Below are 21,579 nucleotides of genomic sequence, written 5' to 3'. Positions count from 1 at the left end.
GTTTGGAGTTGAAAAGGGATTTCATGTGCTTCTTTACATACGTTAGTTGTGGTGGTGTTGTCACAGGAACTTTTGTTAATGACACAAGATGAGACAGTTGTGGGCCGTGTGAGATCAGGAGCACTTAGGGGAATGAGGGTGTGTGTGTGTGTGCACAAGTGGTGTGGAACAAACAGCTAAAGATGGGCAAAGCAAAGGCCTAAAACAAAACAATCCTTAGCAAAGATAGACTTGACAAATCCGGAGTTAAAGGTTCAGTTAAGATATTGCCAAGTTCATAGTCTCAATAGAATGCATGTGAGTCTACCGTGGGGCCGTTTTACCTTACTCAGTGCACGAAATTTTAGAATACTTCAGAATAGCTAAGAAGACATGAGAATTAAGAAGTTTCTTTGTGATCCCCTACAATGTAACCCAGTGAATGCCCAAAGGAACATTTGTTACAATGCTGAAGTTAAATAGAAAAAAATGTTTAAAATTTATTTTGAAATTAAGTTCTTCATTTTCCTTGAAGTGAGGGGTGATATAGATTACAGTGCAAGGAAGATTATTTTTACTTGGGTTTTAGATAAAGCAAGAGCCTAAAAAATTATTTCAGTAATTTATTTCCAGAACTTCGTTTTATAAATTCATTTCTCATTTATTCAAATTGCTGCTTTAATTTATGTTTTGTTTCAGCATCTGGGACAGACAGAAAGAAAAAGGAAAGGGAAGATCTACTCCCTTACGACAGAGATCTTAAGGAATTTGTTATGAAGGGAGAGGATTTTCAAATGCTTTCACTACATAATATAGGTTCTTTTCTTTCTTTTTTTTTTTTTTGGTACCGGGAATCAAACTCAGAGCCTTACCCTTACTAGGCAGGCGCTGCACCACTGACCTAATGATATAGGTTCTTTGATATAGGTTCTTAAAAGATGATAGTCACTTAAATTTGAAGCCCTTAAGTAAAGGAAAGACCTCTATAATCTTGATTTATACTTAACTGATGTATTTATTCTATGTTTATTTCTGATGAACTGGAACAGAAAGACAAGTGACAAACTAAAGAGGAAGAAAAAGGGACAAACTTTTATGCCACTTTTTTCCTCCTAGATTTGAAATGTATGCTGCTCTGTGTGATTACCGGAATGTGATTATTCTTACAGAACCTAATAGACCATTTGCAATGGCTGCAGAAACTGCCTCTGCCTGTTGATGATTTTGGTGCGACTGTGCACTTTGGAAACTGATAATCAGACTAAAGCCCCTTGATTACCTTGAATTTTGATACCAGACATATAACAGCAAGTCTGATGTTCTTGTAACTCACACAATAATAGCTACCAGGGATCAATATGTTTATTATTCACACAGTAGACATCTACTCCCCTGAGCATATTATCTGCTTGATTTTCATTATTCATGCCAATATTTCTATTTATAAACATGTTTAATTAAATATTTTAAAAACTACACTTTGGAGAGTCAAATCCTTTTATAAACTCAGTAGTTTAAATGTAAGGGTTCCAGATATTTGAGTTATACCGTGTATTTCTAGATCCATTTAAAGGCAAATCCAAGACAAGCACAGGTCCATGCTTATTTCACTTAATAAATCTAATTCCTTGAAAACAGCACAGATGTAGAGGCTCACCGGAATCAGTACTCAGAAACCTAATAAGGTGTTGGATCCATTGTGGTCTTTCACTGCTCTTTGATTATCTTCATTTCCTATACACAATACCCGTATACAGTTCATTACATTTACTAGCATGTTTTCTATGTCTAACGCCAAGAGATTTATCAGAGCTGGGATTCCATTCTAAAAATAAACAAAGAAATTACTTCAATTTATTCAATATACATACAATGTTTGCTTAGAAACACAAATCTATAATCTTTCTTGCTGTAAATATCTGTTTATATAAGAGAGAAAAGCTGGGTTTGGTGGTACACACCTGTAATCCCAACACTCAGGAGGCTGAAGCAGGAGGATTGCTGCGAATTTGAGGCCAGACTAGACTACATAGTGAGTTCAAGACCAGCCTGAACTACAAAGTGAAACTGTCTCAAAAAACCAAAGAACCAAGAGACCACAATGGTCTGTAAACAAATATGTCTACTGTTATAACATATTAAATAGTAGTTAATAGCATTTTAAACAAATCTTAAGTTTTCATAAAAGGTAAATATTCAATGAATACGCCTGAAAATGGCAACTAAAATATTTTGAGCCTGCAAGTTCATTGTAACATTTAATAAATGTCTAAGAAGTGAAGCAACTGGGTGAGAGAAATTGAATATACTTGTCAATTACTCCATTTGGAAACATTCACCACGTGGACACTGCAATGGTAATTAGTAATTATGTTTGTGCCACACCAAATATTATTTTTAAATGTGAATATAATTTGTTAATTTTTAATGGGATAAAGATGGCATTTGTCCCTACCAACAGAAATAATGCAAGGATATCAAGAATGACTGACAGAAATATGACTCCTTTCTTAATAAAGCTAGAAAATATTGGCAATGTTGAAATATAATGAATGTGTATGAGTTGCCAACAGGCATGAGAGCAATCTCTTATGGCCAATGACCACAGGAACAACTGGTAGAGCACAGTTTTCCAAATATCAGTGACTTGACCTTGAGGGGCAGAAAAAGAAACTCAATTCCCTGTTTGTAATATTTAGGATGGCAGCAGGCTCTTTCCTGGGCCTGTTGAGCATAAAGCTTCAAACTCAGAAAGGAAAGATGAACAAGGAATCATGCTGACAAGATATGTTTGGAAGAAACAGTTTACTGGAGAGGTTAGAAAGGAAGAGACAGACTTTTTACATTGTGGAGGAGATATAATCTATGTTATAATAGATTTTTGCACTACTAATATCTATGGCTAGGAAAAAGTAAAGATGCAAGGATCCATGCATACAACCCTGTGGCATAAGAAATAATTTTGCTAGCCTAGAACTTTGGTTTATGCCCTTTCCCTCATATGCTTCCTGCAAATAGCTGAACCAGAAAGAACTCACCTATAGAAGGCAAGTAATGATCTAAAAAGAATCAGCACAGAATCTGTCCAAATATAGTATAAGAAAAAATAGGGAAAACATACAACGAATGAAGAAGAGTATTATGGTTTGAATGTATGTGTCCCTCCAAACTTCACACATAGGAATTTAAACCCCATTGTGACACTTTTAAGAGGTGGAGGCCTTTAGGTAATTAGAGATCTTATAAAAGGGCAGAAAAGAAGTAGCTAGGTGCTTTTGCCCTTCTTCCTTCTGCCATGTGAGGACACAACAAAGTGCCACCTTGGAAGCAGACAGCTACCCTCACCAGACTCTGAATATGCTGGCACCATGGTCTTAGACTTCCCAGCTTCCAGAATTATCATAAATAAATTTTGTTGTTTATATGTTATCCAGTCTGTGGTGTTTTCTTATAGTGGTAGGTACAGACTAAAACAAATGCTTATCAGAAAAATGTTGCCATGAAGGAGATAAAAATTGTAACAAAATGTATCAGATTGTTATCAATGAAAAATGAAGCAATCGCCATTATAAAATAAGAGTACATAGGAGAGACACCAGAGCTCAGGAAGGAATATATTAGACAAAGGTGGAGAACTGATCAACAAATTTAGTGATTTAATGATCAGCTTTTCAATAGTGGATGTTTGATTTTTCATATTACAACAGTATTTATCATTATTGAGTATACCCTCTTCCTTGAAATACTTTTTTTGCATTGACGGATAGGTCAACAGATTCTTCAGGTTTTCTCCTACCTCACCGGCCATTTCTTCCTAGTCTTCTTTGTTAGTTCCCTGCAACTTTTCTACAAATCCAAGTGGCTCAATTTTTTAAAGATAATACAAAATATCACCACTTCTCATCATTTTCACTGTTACTGTCATGCTCAATATACCATTTTATTTCAACTAAATCACTGCAATTGCTTCTCCTTCTCCTCCTCCTCCCCCACTCCCCTTTCCCCTCCCCCCTCCTCCTCATTCTTCTCTTGCAATTGCTTCTTAATTAGTCTTACTGCACCATCTTTACCTACCTATTTTAACAAACAAAGTAGAGTGATATAAATCTCTTCATGAAACTTTTCAGACCAAAGCCATTCAATGGCTTCCTAACATATTTAGGACATATGCCTATGTGGCCCTACGTGATAATGGCCCACCATTGCCTAACTGAGTGTCTCCTTGTTGTCTTCCCTCATCTACCTTGGCTTTCTTGCTACTCTTTCAAGATGCCAGGGACACTCCTACTTCATTTACTTTGCATTTGTTTCCTCAGCCTAGAATGTCCTTATCAACAGAGAAATGTATGAACAACATTCTGTTCTACTTAGGTCAAAGTCCAGCCTCTTAGTCAGCCCTCTGTGTACCTGGATTCTACATCTGTGGATTCAACCAACCATGAATCAAAAATACTTGGAAAAAAACTTGAACTTGTACTGAAAAGATTGTTGTTATTTCCTACAGCATAGAGCACAACTACTATTTACATTGCATTTAAATTATATCAGGTATTACAAATAATCTAGAGCTTATTTAAATTACACATAAGGATATGCATAAATTATATGAAGATACACATTTTTATATATGAGGGTCTTGAGGATCTGCAGATTTTGATATCTGAGGGTCCTGGAACCAATCCTCCACCAATACAGTCTATATATTTCACCAAGCTTCCTCTCTCCCCTTTCTCTTTTTATTATCCTCCTTATCACTTTTATTATACCATATATTTAACTTATTCATTTATTGTCTTGTTACCCTCAACTAGAATAAAAGTTTCATATAGAAGTTGAGACTACATTTGTTTTTTTCCTTGCCATAACCCTAGGATCTATGATACTATCTACCACATGATAACCTCTCAATAAATATTTGTTCCATGAGTGAGTTGAAGTAATACTAAGATATTTAAAGATATGGATTCAAGAAAACATCTCCCAGATAAAATTATACAAATGGATCAGTTGAAAAGATACACCAAGTACCAGGAAGAATGGTTAATCAACATAGATATGTAAGTCCTGCACTTCAAAGATAAAGAAAACACTGATCAGAACTAAGATAAATATGCATATCAATAAATGTATGTTGAGATAATAAAGAGAGACAAAAGCGAAACCTGCATGAACTGCATAGAAAGGACTCATTTACCGTAACTCTGACTAATTACCAGAACCACTGAACATTATAAGGTGTAAATGGATAAGACTGACTAGCTCTGAGGTAGGCCTGGAGGCTCTATTTCTAATAGATTTTCCAAGCAAATGATAACAAATACAACTTAAATGACTCAGAGAAGTGCAGGAGGATGATAAAATGCAAGCTAAATATAAGATCACAAAGGAAATAGCATAAACACAGTTTTAGATGAGGTGGAATTCAAGACAAAAGTATCAAACTTGATGAAAGTGTAAATTTTATAATGCAAAAGACCCAATCCTCAAGGAAGTAACTGTGCAAAACTGAGGAGAGTCATGTAAAGGAGCTTCACTTGTAAGTGATTCTCAGAAGATCTTAAAACACTACAGATATAATTTTATGGCAGATTGTATAGGAGGAAATACACCATGGCAAAGATTACTTGATGTTCACTAAAATAATTTTCTTGTAAATCCTCCTGGTACACAATTAGACGGCATTTATCAGTCAGAATGGAAATGGCTAGAATGGTACTATTTCTTTCTTCTCTCTTTCTTTTTTCTGTTCTGGTGACTGAACCCAGGGCCTCCACCCTAAGCCACATACCATCCTTTTTAATTTTTATTTTGAGACAGTGTCTCACTAAGTTGCCAAGTGGCCCACATGGGGGTTGAGCTTTCATTCCTCCTGCCTCAGCCTCCAAGAGTGCTGGGATTACAGGAGTGTGCCACCATACCAGCTTGGTGTTATTTCTTGTAATGTCATCTTATAAACAGCAAGAAACAATCAGTATATACTAATATATGAAAAACACTCCCTTTTCTACTTCAGGGATGTACTCCAATGCCTTTTTTTTTCCGGTGGTGGTGGTGCTATGGATAGAACCCAGGGACTATATGTCCATCAACAGATGAATGGATAAAGAAAATGTGGTGTTGACACAGAATGGAGTACTGTTCTGCCATAAAGATAAATTTGAGTCATTTGTAGGAAAATGGCTGCACCTCGAGTCCACAATGTTAAGTGGAATAAATCAGACACACAAGCTTAAATATTACATGGTTTTTCTTATATGAGAAATTCAAATTATAAATCAAGAGCAAAATAAAGGATGGATAATAGAAAGTAGGGAGAGAGATCCTTCTCAAGGGTGTGAGACCAAAAGTGACTCCATTTTGTGAATGTGAGACCAGAATGACTCCATTTTGTCCAAAATGGAGCAGTCTCCTTTGTTCTTTCAAATTAATGATTAAATGTGCTTAATCTGGGACAAAAGACATGATCTGTAACTCAAGATTCCTAAACTCATTACTCAGCCATCTGTTTGCCCTAGAAACAAGTGTCCCGGGCCCACTATCTATAGGACAATCGGTTAACGTGCTGACTATCCACACAGGGTGGTCATGACCATCAGTCAAGATGTCTGCTGACCATCAGTACGTGACAGTAGACCACTAACCTTTGTCCCCATTTTTCTTGTAAAAACCTATACGTAATCCCCTTCAACCCCCAATGAGCCTAGCCAATCAAAATTCTACACTTCATACTTGCTAAATGTTAACCAATCATATGGCTGCTAATGACTGAAGCTTGCTGTAATCTCAATAAAAACCCTGCTAATTTGGAACTCGGGGCTCTCAATCTCGATCCGCTGTGTCGGTGACAATTGAGAGTCCCTGCTTAAGCTTGAATAAATGACCCTCGTGTGCTTACATCGGAAACGGCCTCCTGGTGGTCTTTGGGACTTCGTAATCTGGGCACAACAAGGGGAAGAGGACCAAGGGATGGAGGGAAGGGGCAGGGAAGGAAAGGACTAGGGATGTAAAAAGGAACGAAGATGTGCCATGTGCATGTACCAACTGCACACAAGGAATGTAAACACTATGTGCTGCACACATGTACTAATAAAAAGTAAAAAAGTAAATAAAAAGAACCCAAGGCCTCCGAATACTAGGGCAGTCTCCACCACTACCCAAATGCAGCTTCTTTGTCAATTAATTTTCAGCAGGCTCCCTCTCTCTCCCTTCCTAGTTGATCCTTAAGAGTTTTGGCTCTGGATAATAATACGGGCCTCTTTCCAACTCCTATGTGGGTTTCTGTGAGCAGGACTTACGTATTTGGAGATAATATCCTTGTTTCCATATTGAGCGATGTTGTACAGAATGACAGCGCAGCGAGAGAGCAGTTCAGGTTCGTCAGAAACCAGGAGATTGATCAACGCTGGAATAGCTCCCGCCTCTACCAGGCATGCACAACACTTACGTGGGTTGAGATAGTGCTCAATAGCCCGACAGTTTTGCCCTGCAATTTTATTTTGGGACTTTTTAATAGATTGATTAAGGCAGGAATGGTGCCTGTGTAGACAGGACAAAAATATCATGAATTATTGCAATCATTTGCAGTCAATTCATCATGCCAAGACTTAAATAATGTTTATGGGCATTGTAATATAAATGACTAGCAAGTCATCCTATAAGGTATAAAAATAATCACCAGAAATTATATAAGTATATTTCTTTGTCTAGTCTACACTATAAGCTCTCATTGTTCACACATTTGATTTCACAGCACACAAGCATACACTGTGGCTTGGTAACCTGAAGCCATTTTTAAAACATTGAATTTTGGCTTAACATCTATGATAAATTCTTTGAGTTACCGTGTGGTAGATTTTAGCTTTGGTTATCGCATCTACCTTGGGGCAGTGTTTGTGTAATTATTTAAATATTTTTATTATATTTTTTTTCCTTCTGTTATACCAGCAAGTGAAAAGACAAAGAGCTGAATCTAATAAAATGCACATTACCCTCATTAGTTACAATTGTTTTAAAGACTGAAATCACTGAGCGTATTGAAAACAGAAAATTTGGCTTCAGCTGCATGCTTCTTATACTTACATCAACTCAGTGTGAAATAAAGAGATTGGCATACAACACACAAACTGATAGGAAAGATAATCATATAACTAGGGCTTTATTCATTTATTTGTGTAGCTGGCCGCAATGAAACATCCTTCACGATTTGAATCTTCGGTTCACTCTTTTGACATAATGCTTTCTGTACATGCTTTTCGGGATACATTAGAGGGATGTCTATAATTGATTAAATTTACTTAATCTATTTATTTAACATTATTTATAGAGTATCTCATGTGCCTTTAGTGTCCATATTACAGGAGTATGGACAGAATATTTTCCTCATTTCAGAAAGTTACATTGACGGGTATTGTTCTCAAAACAATCCTCTGAAGTTGAACTATTTATTAAGGAGGAAATTAGGGCGGAGAGGCTAAGTAATTAATTTAACTTGCAAATGAAGGTCTAGCTACAAGTCTGGCCTGCCACTTACTCGCTATTTTTAATTTAGAAAATGAAATTGTGCAAATACAGAATAGGGATGATTTCTAAGTGAAAGTAAATATAAGCGGTGTGTTAAAATAATTTAATAGCAGTGTTTACATTTGTAAGCTTTTAGAGAAATAGAATTTCTCTAAAATTTATTCAGATTTTTGATCCTATACAGCTTCCACATAGAAAATAAGTGATTGACAGAAAAAGGAGGTGATCTTAGAAAAAAGGGAAAGAAACTTAAAATGGACTAAAAAGATTTTTTTACAGTCACAAATGTATCTTAGGGCTGGTTGTAGCGTGCACAGTGTGCATACACAAAGCCCTGAATTCAGTCCCTAGCACCAAACACACACACACACACACACGTAACTGGCCTGAAAAAAATATAGCTCTCTTTAAAATAGCATAGGAAAAATATAGTTAATACATAGATTTGCATTACCTGCATCCAAAATATATTTCCAGTATCGATCATTTGCTAAGCAAATTACTTCTAAGGACATGACAGCCATCATCCTTCTTTTAAAGTTTTCACACTGCAACATTTCTGTTAGCATTCAATAGAAAAATACAAGCTGTAGTTGCCATAACAGGTAATAGAGTGGTTCATTTCGTTTCTGTGCAGGCAAAGTGAAACCAAGGATTGGGATTACTACCATGACCACTGGTTGCATATGTTAAACTCCCCTTTATGGATGCCCCTTGTCTGGCACATGCTGAGCGGACTGTGTATGTGCCATAGCACAGGTCTGGAAGGTCCTCCAAAGGGGCCCATGGTTGATAGGCTTAGTCTCCACATTGATGTCATCAGGAGGTGGCAGAACCCTTAAGAGGTGAGGCCTACCGGGAGGCTGTAGGGCCTGGGGGCATGCCCCTGGAGACTGTGGGACCCTGCTCCTATCCCCAGATTTCTCTTTCCTTCCCACACTCAGTCATGAGGTAAGGGAGTTCCTCTGCCATGGATTCCTGTCACGATGTTGTACCTTGCCACAGGCCAAAAGGCAATGGGAGTACCCAACATGGAATGAAACCTCCAAAACTAGGAGCCAAAACTAAACCCTTCTTCTTCATAAGGAAATAAACCTTCCTCCATATATCTCAGGCATTTGTTACAGTAATGAAATGTTAACCAACACAATATATGCCTGTGATCTTTGAGGCTTATAATGTATATAACTAGTGAAACAAAAGCCTCAAATTCTTTGGTCTAAGTGGCTTTAACAGGCTGGAAACATAGTTGGAATTCACTTGCAAATAACATGTCTCTTGTGTCTGAAATCAGTTTTGAATCAAGTATGAGTATGAGTTTTAAAAGATGGCAAAGTAAACTATATTATTGTTTATAAAGTTTTAGTATTCATTAAATTAGTTAAGAGGCTTATATATTTTCTGGGTATAAAAAATATATTTTTAAAAAATCTCACATGAATTTATACTCCAGACCACAGATAACAAATATGCATGCCTGTAAACAATGACCAGAGTGTAAAAAAAGTCCATGGATTTATCTTTTCTTCATCTCTTCATCAATCCACTCTATTAGCAAATTCATCCTGATCCTACCTTGGCTAAGTTACTCCATGGTGTGCTCTTAAAATTCAGCTTCCACTCCAAGGGCTAATCCTGGAGATGTCTAGTAAACTAATTCTTCTTTTGCCCATAGTGGAAATGGGCACGATGAGGAGGGAGGGCTATTCCAGGGTAAAAGCAAAGAAGTGGGCAGACCTGTTCAAATCATTGTCAGGACTTCCCAACAATGGCTGTAAGAAGCATTGGCTATTGGGTGTTTTTGTGTCATTAAGCTATTATTAGGCTAGACTTTCTATTCTTAAAGTAGGTGTTTACAATGGTTTAAATCTATTAAAAGTAGCACAATGATCCTCTCAGTCACTCCTAAAAAGTCTAAAATATAATGATATATAAGTGAACATTGCAAATATTTTCCTATATCTCTTGAGGCTGATTTACTCAGAATACATTCCCAGCACTCAGCAAGTTCCAAGATTGATACTGAGTCTGTCTTGAAGCCAAATATTTAGACTTCTTGGACCAGTAACATGTGACTGAAAATCTTAAATATATCTTGTCCCATCCTAAATTGAGCAGTTCTCACTCTCCAACTCTTTTCTTCTCTGTTTGCTTTAATTTTTATTTCATTCTCATGGTTCAAGGTTAAATAATAACACAAAGGCCATAGCAACATGTTATGGTTTGTGACCCCACCCTCCTCACTTTTCTGGGTTCATCTCTCCAGACAGAACCACTTTGGATGCCTTTCCCAATATCTTTTGTGATTTATATATTTCTACATATTTATATATGCTGGGGTTTTTTTTTGGTACCGAGGATCGAACTTGGGACCTTGCACTTGTGAGGCAGGCAGTGGAGCCACTGAGCTAAATTCCTGGCCCCCATGCTGTTATATTTTCTTATATTGATCTTAGATGTCATTTATAGATGTATTAAATTTGCTCTTTCATTATCACACTGCCATTTTCTTTTGCTTTCCATTGACCATATTTGGGATTGTTAATTAAATTAATATTCAGTGCTTAATTATGGTACTATTCATGGTGAAGTATTATTATGTAGTGTAACTATATCTCACTTCTCCCTTTTTTCTTTCCTATAGGCAATAATTTCCTTCTTTTATTCCATCTCCTTGAATTGCTTTGTAGTTGCTGACAATTCTTCCTGCCTTTTTCCTCTAGGTTAGGTGCACAGTTACATTCTGGAACTTTCCTTTCTTGTTCTTCTTGAAGTTCCCCCTTGCTTTTCTCTTGGTGAGACTTCTAGTTTCCTAGGTCCCTTTCTCTTCTGTTGGTGAGGGAGGATTCCATCCTCAGTGCCCTTAGATCTTTCTTGGCGAGGCTGAATAGAGCACTCCTGACTGGCCCAGCCATTTCTCAAGCTTTCTGAGGGCTTTATGATGTGAGTCTGAGAATTTCTTTGCTTTTCCATTGTTGGCTTGGAAGGACTTTTCTCTGGACAGCTAAGTCCTAACATTTGCCTATCTGAATCCATTGTGTAAGATTTTGTTGTTACTATATTTTCTCTCATTTTTTCTTTGTATATGGTTGTCTACTGCTACTGGTGTAATTATTATTTAATCTTTATGCAGTTTTAGTGGGGTCTCAGGAAGGAATAAAACTAGATGGATACATTCAGTTACCCAAATAACCTTTACCCTCAAATTTCTAGCTAGATTGAACACAAAATTGGAGTGGGGGGGTCAAACAGAATTTGTCACAAAATATTTATCAGAATATGAAGAATTATTTTGCCAAATTTGTCTCTAAAATTAGGAGATAATAAGTAAGTTAGAGGGAATCTTTTCCACCTAAAATAATGTCCTCCCTTTCCTTTTTTTAAAGTTACTTTTTGATAGTAGAGAGAATGACTTCACTTCTGAGAAAGTTTGAAAAACAAAAATAAGCATACTTGTGTAAAATTATCATAGATTCTTTATTGTAACTCAGAAAAAGCTACTTTTGTACACAAAATATAGTTCTTTATCATTTGTATTTTGGTTTCTGATTTTAACGCACATTTATTTATTTTATGATAATAAAAACATTTATTTACAAAGAAATTGTATGTTCTATACTCACCTACCAAAGTTTTCCAAACTGGGAGTTCAGGAATGTTTAATTCTATTATATGCTTAAGTACCTCTGTACGAAAGGTTGGCACTGACACAAATGAATTATATTGTTTCCTTTAGTGTCTGTTTTTCTCCAGTTAGCCCCAAGAGAAAATAGGTATTGAATAGTGCCCAGAGCTCCTGAAGTGGCCGCAAGTAACAGTGGAGTACACTGGTTCCTAAAAATCAAGGAATGCATTATAATACCACTTGAGTACACACAGAGTGTCAACTTGACTTTTTGTTAAGCCATTCGAAGTACTGTTGTAGGAACTGTGATTGATACCATCACCGCCTCTTCCTTAGGATCACCCTCTGTATTTCACATGTAACACATTCGCCTCCCTTGCCTGGCTGTGTAAGTCCCTCTGCTCCTTTTTGACTTGGTTGTCAAGCCTTTTAATTTCTTTGGAAGTTGATAATGTACAAAACTCTTAGAATATACTGTCCCGACGAATCCTTATCACCACTCTGAATCAAGTAAAAAGCAAGGCAAGTATGAACCCATTTCACAAATGGTGAAACTGGGGCTCAGGTAGCGGTCAAACCTATCCCCTCATACTTCATTTCCAATTTTCAAATCCCAGATTCCTCACTGTTGTAGAAACTAAGAGTTTTTTGAGATACTGAAGATCTTTTGGCATCCAGCCCAATGTTACATTTCCCAATCTCTCTCATAGACAGGTATGGCCACACAACCAAACTTGGCCAGTATGTTAGTGGACATTACATGGGCAACTGCCTAAAGAGAATGGAGAGTTTCAATACTTTCTTTTGCAATCTCCAGTCATGATAATAAAAGGAGGAGTTGCTTTTGTACCATGGTATGGAAGCCATGTTAAGGACTAGCTAGAGAAAGTCAGCATACTGGAACTGTCAAACAATTATACTAGCCCTAGACCACTGAATAATATTTGAAGACATAGAAAAACCTGCAAGAAACTCCACCACAATCAGATTCAGATGTTCAAAAGACTAACATGTGTGCTTTAGATTCCTAGACAAGAATGTACCTTTAAAAGAAGTTATACCTCTACCCCAAAGGTTGGTCCTCACTTAAATTGTGCAATAAAAGATGTTGAGGGAGACTTTCTTATTTCAAAATTTTCTCTTTTTGCATTTCTCTTTCAGATACCATTAGATATTTATTCTGTGATACAAGCCCCATCCACTCTGGACCCCTAGAGCTAACTCATGGCTGTATAGGGTTCAGAGTAGAGCAACTTTCTGTTCCCTAATCTTAGGCTTCTTCCTAGGCACTAAGTAGTTAACCTGACCAACTATCCTGTGGAACCATATTACTGGGACAAGTTTAGGAAAAACTCCCAACAGCTCACTGCTGATTCTTCTAGAAAACAGGCATAGATTGATGGAAGCTTTTGTTTTGATAAGTTCTAAAGTTACGTGGTAGGAAAAGTCAGTAATGAGAAAGGACATCAAGTCACCCATATCAAAAGCTTGTCTGTGTCTTTCAGTGTGAATGTGTAGGGAAAGCCATGAATGTAGAAACTTGTATCCTTATAAATGCCTAATAACTTACTCAGCGGTTGCCTTCGCTTCTAGCAAACTAGGATCCTTCCTGTAGAGAGCAATGATGATGCAGATATTATCCTAGAAAGCAGCAAAGTGGATCGGCATCCAGCCTCTTTTTTCAGAAAGTGTGTAATCAGCTTTGAAAGAAAGTAGGCAGATGGTGCTCTCCAACGAGCAAGCCGGTGTGGCCAGGTGGAGAGGTGTTGGACCTGGGATGGATGGATGATACTTCAGTGGTCAAAGAATTAATGCTCCTAAAAAACCGTACCTTTTTGGCATCCAACCATAGAGCTTAGTGTTATACAATATAAAATCTCTAAGATAAGCACTAAAGTAATGAATTAGGTAATCCTGTATGTCTTGAACTCAGGATGTCTAACCACGAAAATATCATACTTCTTTTAAGTGAATAAATATACATGGAAAATGTTAAATATTTGGAAATTTAAGTGAATACATAAAATAGCTTTGTGATAAAATAAGCTATTCCATATTGAAATTATTTTCCATTTTATTCAAATATTTTGTGGTAGGAGATAAGATTGCTTAAAATTGATAAAAAATATATGTTCACAAAAGGCTTCTCTATCACTAAGTCCAGTGGGCATTTGAGAATTCTCATCTTACTTCTGAACAGTATCTTTATACTGTTGACCACTTGTTCCTATTTCAAATTGTTACTTCTCTTGACTTTTGTCATCTTACGCTCCCTATTTTTCTCCTTTGCAGTCTCCTTAGGGATCTTGTCCTGATGTCTAAATGAACCTTAAAGCTGTCTTAGGCCTTTATCTCTTCTCAGTGGCTTCACTTACCATCTATAAATTGATGACTCCTAGATGACATCTGTTGTCTTCTCTGAGCTCCAGATTTATATCACCCAGAGCTAAGTACCTCCACGCATCACCTCACACTTAATACATTCACAACTGAACTCCTATCTTTCCTTTCAGAGCTGGTTCTCTATCTTTGCTCTCTAAATCAGTGAAAGACATTATGATCCAAGCCAGTTCTACAAAATCAAAACCTGGAATACTCCTTAGCACTCGTCTTCATTTTATCTCTATAATCAATCCATCCCCAAGGTTTAATAATCTCAGAAACCTATCTTTAGGGCCAGAAGCACCCTGATCCAATCATCCCCCAGCTGCTATCTCTACCTTTTTTTTAATGGTCCTTTCCCTACTCATCTTTTTCATAATGTAAATCTGATCTTTTCATTTCCTTGCTTAAAACTCTTCAGTAGTGTCTCACAGCCTTTGGATTCTGAGGAAGAGTGGCAGGATCCACTGGATGACCCTGTCTCGGATCTCACAAACTGATACAGCCTCTAGAAGCCCGAGGATCTACGTTACACCAATTGCTTATTTTTAAAGGTGTAAAAACCATTTGGGGGGGGGTCTGAATTTATAAAAACAAAGGTGGCAGCAAGTTTCAGAGTTTAAAAAAGGAAAAAAAAAAAAACCTCAAGAAGAAAATCATATAACCATGATTGAAAAAAATATACTTCAAACGGAATAGGAAACACCACTATGGGACATCCTCATGTGACAGAACATTTCGCAGACTGTGTGCTCTAAGGAGAGTTGCAATACATGTCACAGCCTTTGGAAACACACCGGATATTTTACTTGCGTCTTACCATTTCTTTCTTTTTTTGTGTCCATTTTGGATGACTCTGTTTTAAAAGGGAACACACATAGAAGCATGATTATTAATATACAGCAGTTTCCTGCATTAATCAGAAGACTCCTATGACTAGAACAAAATGACTGTGTGTAGATACGGATAGCGGGATTACACCTAATAGGCCTGAGTGTGACTTTTGGCCAAGCCATGTGGGCATGCTGTTGTGCCCAGTGCTACAATCAAAGCAGACCTAGAAACTGCCTCTCCAGTGGCTCCTGAAACTCACAGCTGCTATAATTTCATGCTGAGGAAGCAATAATATTACTAGTAGATAGTACTATTAGATACTACTAGATACTAGTAGATACTACTAATAATACTTCAAAATCTACCCAATTATCACCAAGTGGAAAGCCAAGAAGTTAGGATAAACAAGCAATTTTAATTTACCAAAAGTCTTTTCACACTAAAAAAAAAGTTTAAAGATAACACATCTTTAAATAACAGGGTAGCTATTGTATGTGGATTTGACTGAATCATGCATTATTATTATTATTACTTTTTTTGAACTGGAGATTGAACTCTGGACCTTGCAGTTGCGAGGCAGGCGGTGGCACCCCTGAGCTAAATCCCCAGCCCATGCATTATTTTAACTAGGTTCATTCTGTACTGAATACTGCAACTGACAGACAAATCTTAATACTATATAAGACATTTGAATCACAATGATGGAGGTCAGAATTTACTAGTAGTCGGGTTACACCATAACATTTTATTTTGGGTGCAAAAACCACACAGCTTATTAAGGTAGCTGATCTAATTAAAACATAAAACCATTTTTATTGTCGATACCATTGTACCACCCATTCCTGAACATTTATCTTTATTTATCTTGACAATTAATCTCCCCACTTTCATTTATAACTTTATTTTTGTACTTCTCAAATTTATTCCAGTGGATGTAAAATGTGTATATATTTAATAATCAGCAAAAATGGCTATTTAAAGTTTAAACCAGGTTACCCTTGAAGGGGCTATTAATCATAAATAGTATTGTAAAAGAATGTCTTCATTGTTAAATATATGAAGAAACTAGACCTTAGTTTAGAGCAATGAGATAAGGATAAGAATATTCTACCAGGATCTGATGGTCATATTCATCCCTCCTTTCTTTGAATTTCTATAGTACATCATTATATATTAATTGTGCTACTGCTTACCAATTCTATCTCGCATCCATTCATTCAACAAATATTTCATGAGCAACTACTAATGCCAGGCTTTCTTCTGAACACCAGATTATCATGATAAACAAAGCTGACCAAATCCTTGCTCTTATAGAGCTAATATTCAAATGAGGGAGACAAAACAAATATAATACTATATAAACTAGCAACAATTGATACTTAATAAAACTAAAAGGAGCTCTTATTAGACAAATGAAACAAAACCCTCAACTTTGCTTAAGATACCAACACCAAATTTTAACCTTGCTTTAAAATGACATGCATTCTTACTGTGGAATAAGAGATAAGTGTAAGAAAAACTTTCTAGGGTTAAAAGATTTATGGTACCTTGGCTGACAATAACAAAACGTCTCTGGTTGATGTTGAAGTTGGCACCGCACAGGTGACATATGATGGAAATTCTGTTGTGGAGAGCGGCGTGGTGGAAAATAGCGTACCTTGCTTCATCTGAGACATTTATCGTGGAACTTGAGGTTTCAGGGCTAAATGTGTGGAAAACGGCAGATAATCCTCTTTCAACAGCAGACTTCAGACCAAACGGTATACTCTAAAATTATTAAGGAGGTCAGAATTAGTTTCTAAATAGTTAATATAAAATCTACCTAAAATTTGCTTTCAGGAAAAAAGGACCCAAAAATGTGTTAACCAAATCACATGATTGCTGTTCAACTATAGAAAAATTTCCCAAGCTCTAGATGGAAAGTTTCTCATTGGACAATACTTAAAGTTCTCAGAGTTATGTATAAAGAAATACTTAGAACTTTAGAAATACATTTGGGAAGGTTTTTTTTTTTCATTTTTTAAGGGTAAATTTTAGACCTTTCTTCTTTGGATACAAAATTGTAGACAAATACCTTCTGAGACACTTTAAGATCAAACAAAGATCATGGATTCTTTTCTTTAAAAACAACTTAACTTAGATATCTAGAAACTTAAAGTATACAGCTATAGAAATACAGTTTGTCTTCCTTAAGTCTCATAATAGGTAAAAATATCATTGCTTATACATTCTACTAGATATTTGAAAATTAAACTAGCTATTAAAGTTTTAAAACAAATGGAAAGTAAATAGCAGCTTAAACATTGGTGAACTTAATGATCAGTTCCAAAAGTTGTTAGGTCAAGGTTTGTGAAACAGACATACCCATTTCAGTCAGGATTTTAAGTTTGTTCCTTGTGTTCACTCTGAGGACTGAAGCCAGCTTCTGCCATTTATGAATTGTGTTATTTGAGAAAGATTTTAACACTCTACACCTCGAATTTCTCATTTGTATAATAGGACTGCTAATAGAACTAGTGCCTTAAGAGAATTTTTTGATTTATAACAGTGCCTGGCATACAACATAAGCAAATTAATAAATATTAGTCATTATTAAGATTAATCACAATCTAATTCATTAACAGGCTGTTTCATACTATTCCAGAAGTTTATAATCCAGAACTGTGTAGCTTTTAGATAGTGAAATGTGGGATTTTATATTATATTGAAGATTTTATTTAACCTTTTATTAATCCTTAAGATAAAAATTAGAGAAATATACTTATTGATAATATGTAACTTCTTATACTGAATTATGTGATAGTCACTGAAATACCTTGCATTTCATAGCTTTTTTGAAACCAAATTTTTTGTTAAATTGTTCATGTAATTGAGCATCTGTCAGTGGAAGTCTTTTCACCCTCAAAGTGTTCACTATTTCATTTATGGCTCCCCACCACTGTGTCTTATATAGTTGCCGATAGAAAATTTCAAGTTCAAAATAGACCACATAATAGCTACAAAAACATAAAGAAAAAAGGTTTTCAAACTGTGAAATGATCTGCCACTTTTCCCCTATGTTGGAAAAAGTTGATTTTTCCATAATAAATATAGGACTGCCGTTTAAATTGTACTCGATCGTAAATATATTAACGACATAGTTATCAACTTATTAATCAAGTCTTTATATGAAAAGTATCTTCTGCATATTGGCCCTTTGGATTTACTCTGTCCTTCCCATACCAGACATTAGGGGGGCTGTTTTAAAGTCACTAGAAGTCCAAATTCCGGCTCAGGGAGTTCTGGGTTCCTCTTTTAACTATTTTCCCACCTTGTACTCCTATCACTATGCCAATATTTGTTCTGTCAAGGGTTGTTTGCCTTGAGTCTGACTTGGAAGGAGGCTCCGGGTAATGGCTCCTAGATTTTTACTCACTGTAGCCTTGGACTAAGAAACTCACGATCCACCAGATCCCCGGGACATGGGGCAGGGGAGGGGAGCTTACAACTGCCCTGACCCTGGCACTCCGGAGTGGAAGAGTGATTACATTTTGAGTTAGTGTGTTTCCTGGGAGGGCTCATCGTCACAGGTAAAGGAGAATGGTGGCTTTCCTCCGCTTCCCCCTGAGCCGCCTTTCCCTGCGCCCGGGTTTCAGTGGTGAGCACGTCAGCGGCTGACGCCACCTATCGGTGGGAAGCCTCTCAGGGTTTCCTAGGTTTTTCCTCTAAAGACCCTCCTTATTGCTGACAATACAATACTTTTAACAGTGGCTTCACTCTGCCAAGGCTCTTCGCTTTGCTCCTCAGGGACCGTCAGTTTTCCTAGGAGTGCTGAACAATTTGCTCCGTTATACAGTACTAATTTCGGGGGGAAATGATTTCGTGGCTGTATGCTGAGGAAACTCCTTGCCCACTGGCTGAGGGAGAATGACTGGGCCCCGTGGACAAGTTACAGGCAAATTTTAGGAAAACACCGTGTTCTGAAGTAATCAGAGGCTAATACTCTGTTTCAGCTTTACTTCAACTCCAGTTTTTAAGATGTAATAGACCGCATTGCTTTGATAGAGGTGTGTTTTTTTGAGGGATCATTCTTCCTAACCACCACCCCTCCCCACGGAATGAAATCAGACCACAACAATACAAAGTGAAGGCTGTCTTCCCGCAGCCTCCCGCCCCGCGGAGTGGGAGGGCTACACACTTGTCTGTACGTCCTGACTTGTAGAGGTACCACATGGTCTTTGTCTTCAGCTCATTCAATAGAAAAATCCACTTTCATCCATTACCCTGATACTCCCCACGGCTTATTTCTTTTTTGCTCCTCACTATCATGCATCTTGAAAGAAGTTAATAATCTCTACCTTCCCTCACTGTATCCTTCAACTCATGGCAAATAGCCTCCTTTAACCAAGACCCACCAAAAATTTCTTAGCAACTTATAGCCGTCATATTTAGAGGGAGCTCTTCAATCTATTTTTATGTTCTTAAAATTTTCCATATTTACCTTACAGGCTATATTCTCCCATCCTGTATCATTCCCTCTCAGTCTCCTTTGATCCCTTTCTCCTCTCTCTACCTCTCCCTACCCTCTCTAGAAGTCACTATTCTTTTTTTTTTTTTTGGTACCGGGGATCGAACTCGGGTCCTTGCGCTTGTGAGGCAGGCAGTGGAACCACTGAACTAAATCCCCGGTTAGAAGTCACTGTTCTCGAGTTGCAGACTTGGTCCTATCCTCTTAACCTCTTCCATCCCTTCAAAACAAACAAACAAACAAATAAACAAAGTAAACCTTCTTATATGCTTTAAATATCTACCTCTACTCCAAATATTTCCTCTCCATATTCCATATTTCCAAAATTCAGTGTTTTAAGATGTGAAAATACAAGAATACAACATATAAAAGATGCTAGCAATACTGCTTGGAGGAAACGTACTGCTTCAAAAAAATGACAGGCACACCAAGGCTTGGAAGAAGAGGACTTTAAACCGTATTCACCATATTCCTTATGGAAAGAAAGTGGTGTGTGCTGAGTCTGTTGGTCTCAGTTGCCTCACATGATTTAATCCCCATCTCCAGCATGACTTAACCATTGTGTTACTCATAAGAACTCATTTTCAACTCTAAGGATTATTATGCAGAAGGTGTCAATGTGCATGAAGTAAGAACTATAGCGTTTAATACATAATTTGTGGAGTGAATACGTCATTCATCAGGCCATTAGTGTCTCCATCCTACGGTTTTGAGTAGCTTCTAGGATCTCCATGCAAAGGTGTAAGCTGCTGTATTTTGACATGGTCTTGTTTCAAGTTCTCTGCTAACATTCAATAATATGTGGCTAGTGTGAATAATTACTGAAAGTTCCTTACCTTTTCCCATGAAATTCCATGACTGGTATTGAGTAATATTCTTTGTATCCAAAATCTTCTGCAAATGTATTGGCAGCATAATCCCGTAATTTTTCTAAATTGTTCTAAAATATTAATTATGTTATTAAAATATCTTTATACAAATCTAAATAATTATGATTTCTTTTAAATGAAATTTTATACATTTAAGTGAAAATTTTAAATATAATATTCCAGAAAAATTTTGAAAGTAACCGCATGCATGCTATTCCTATTTCCTTTGGAAATAAAGGAAAATCACAAAAGAAAAATAATGTAGACAAGGTACAAAAGCAATGGCAGTTGAAATGTATAATGTTTATAGAAAATTCCAGATGTGTAAATAAGGACTAAAAGGTATGATAGATAATGTGAAATAGGAAGAAAAGGTGCAAAGGGGAAGGGGAAATGGGAAAGGTAGGGGAAAAGAAAAAAGGGAATGGAATTAGTATGAGAAAAAGAAAAAATGGAAACAAAGTCTTTGTAAATAGGTAGAGGTGGAGGGGTTCAAGGGGAAAAAATAAGAACCAAGATGGGTTATGTAAAGGTGCTAATTTCCAATGATGAATGTCATTATATTGTATACCTTAAATGTACCAATATAATTAATAAAAAAAAAAGAAAAAAGAAAATTCCAGATGAAGAATTGTTCTTCTTAAACTCTAGAGGGTTTCTTTTCTAGTGCTAGTCTTTGAGGAGAGTGGAAGGTTTATAGTGAGTGTTCAGTATTTTCTACCACACCCTTTGATTGATGGTTCTAGGACAAATACAACCTATTAGAAGGCTGTAAATTCTGTGAGGATGAGGTATGTACCTAGCTTATTTATCACTTTATCCCTGACATCTAACACAGTTTCTTACATAGAGTTATTCTTAAT

General features: G+C 36.6%; 1 protein-coding gene across 1 annotated transcript in view; it reads right to left on the bottom strand.

Annotated features, from left to right (window-relative positions):
* Window positions 1-21,579, bottom strand: part of Ankar (ankyrin and armadillo repeat containing) — a 55,815-nt gene that overhangs the window by 22,027 nt on the left and 12,209 nt on the right. The window contains 12 exon segments of the mRNA XM_087200398.1: window positions 1,637-1,672; window positions 1,675-1,804; window positions 7,275-7,405; window positions 7,408-7,515; window positions 8,954-9,058; window positions 12,123-12,207; window positions 12,210-12,333; window positions 13,695-13,896; window positions 15,327-15,362; window positions 16,888-17,107; window positions 18,156-18,336; window positions 20,684-20,787. Coding sequence (XP_087056524.1) covers window positions 1,637-1,672; window positions 1,675-1,804; window positions 7,275-7,405; window positions 7,408-7,515; window positions 8,954-9,058; window positions 12,123-12,207; window positions 12,210-12,333; window positions 13,695-13,896; window positions 15,327-15,362; window positions 16,888-17,107; window positions 18,156-18,336; window positions 20,684-20,787 — 1,462 coding nt within the window.

The sequence above is a fragment of the Heterocephalus glaber genome, unplaced genomic scaffold (assembly GCF_053883595.1).
Source record: "Heterocephalus glaber isolate CG9 unplaced genomic scaffold, H.glaber_assembly_v1.0 deba00001743, whole genome shotgun sequence".
In the NCBI taxonomy this organism is placed as follows: domain Eukaryota; kingdom Metazoa; phylum Chordata; class Mammalia; order Rodentia; family Bathyergidae; genus Heterocephalus; species Heterocephalus glaber.
This window is presented reverse-complemented; position numbering and strand designations above follow the sequence as displayed.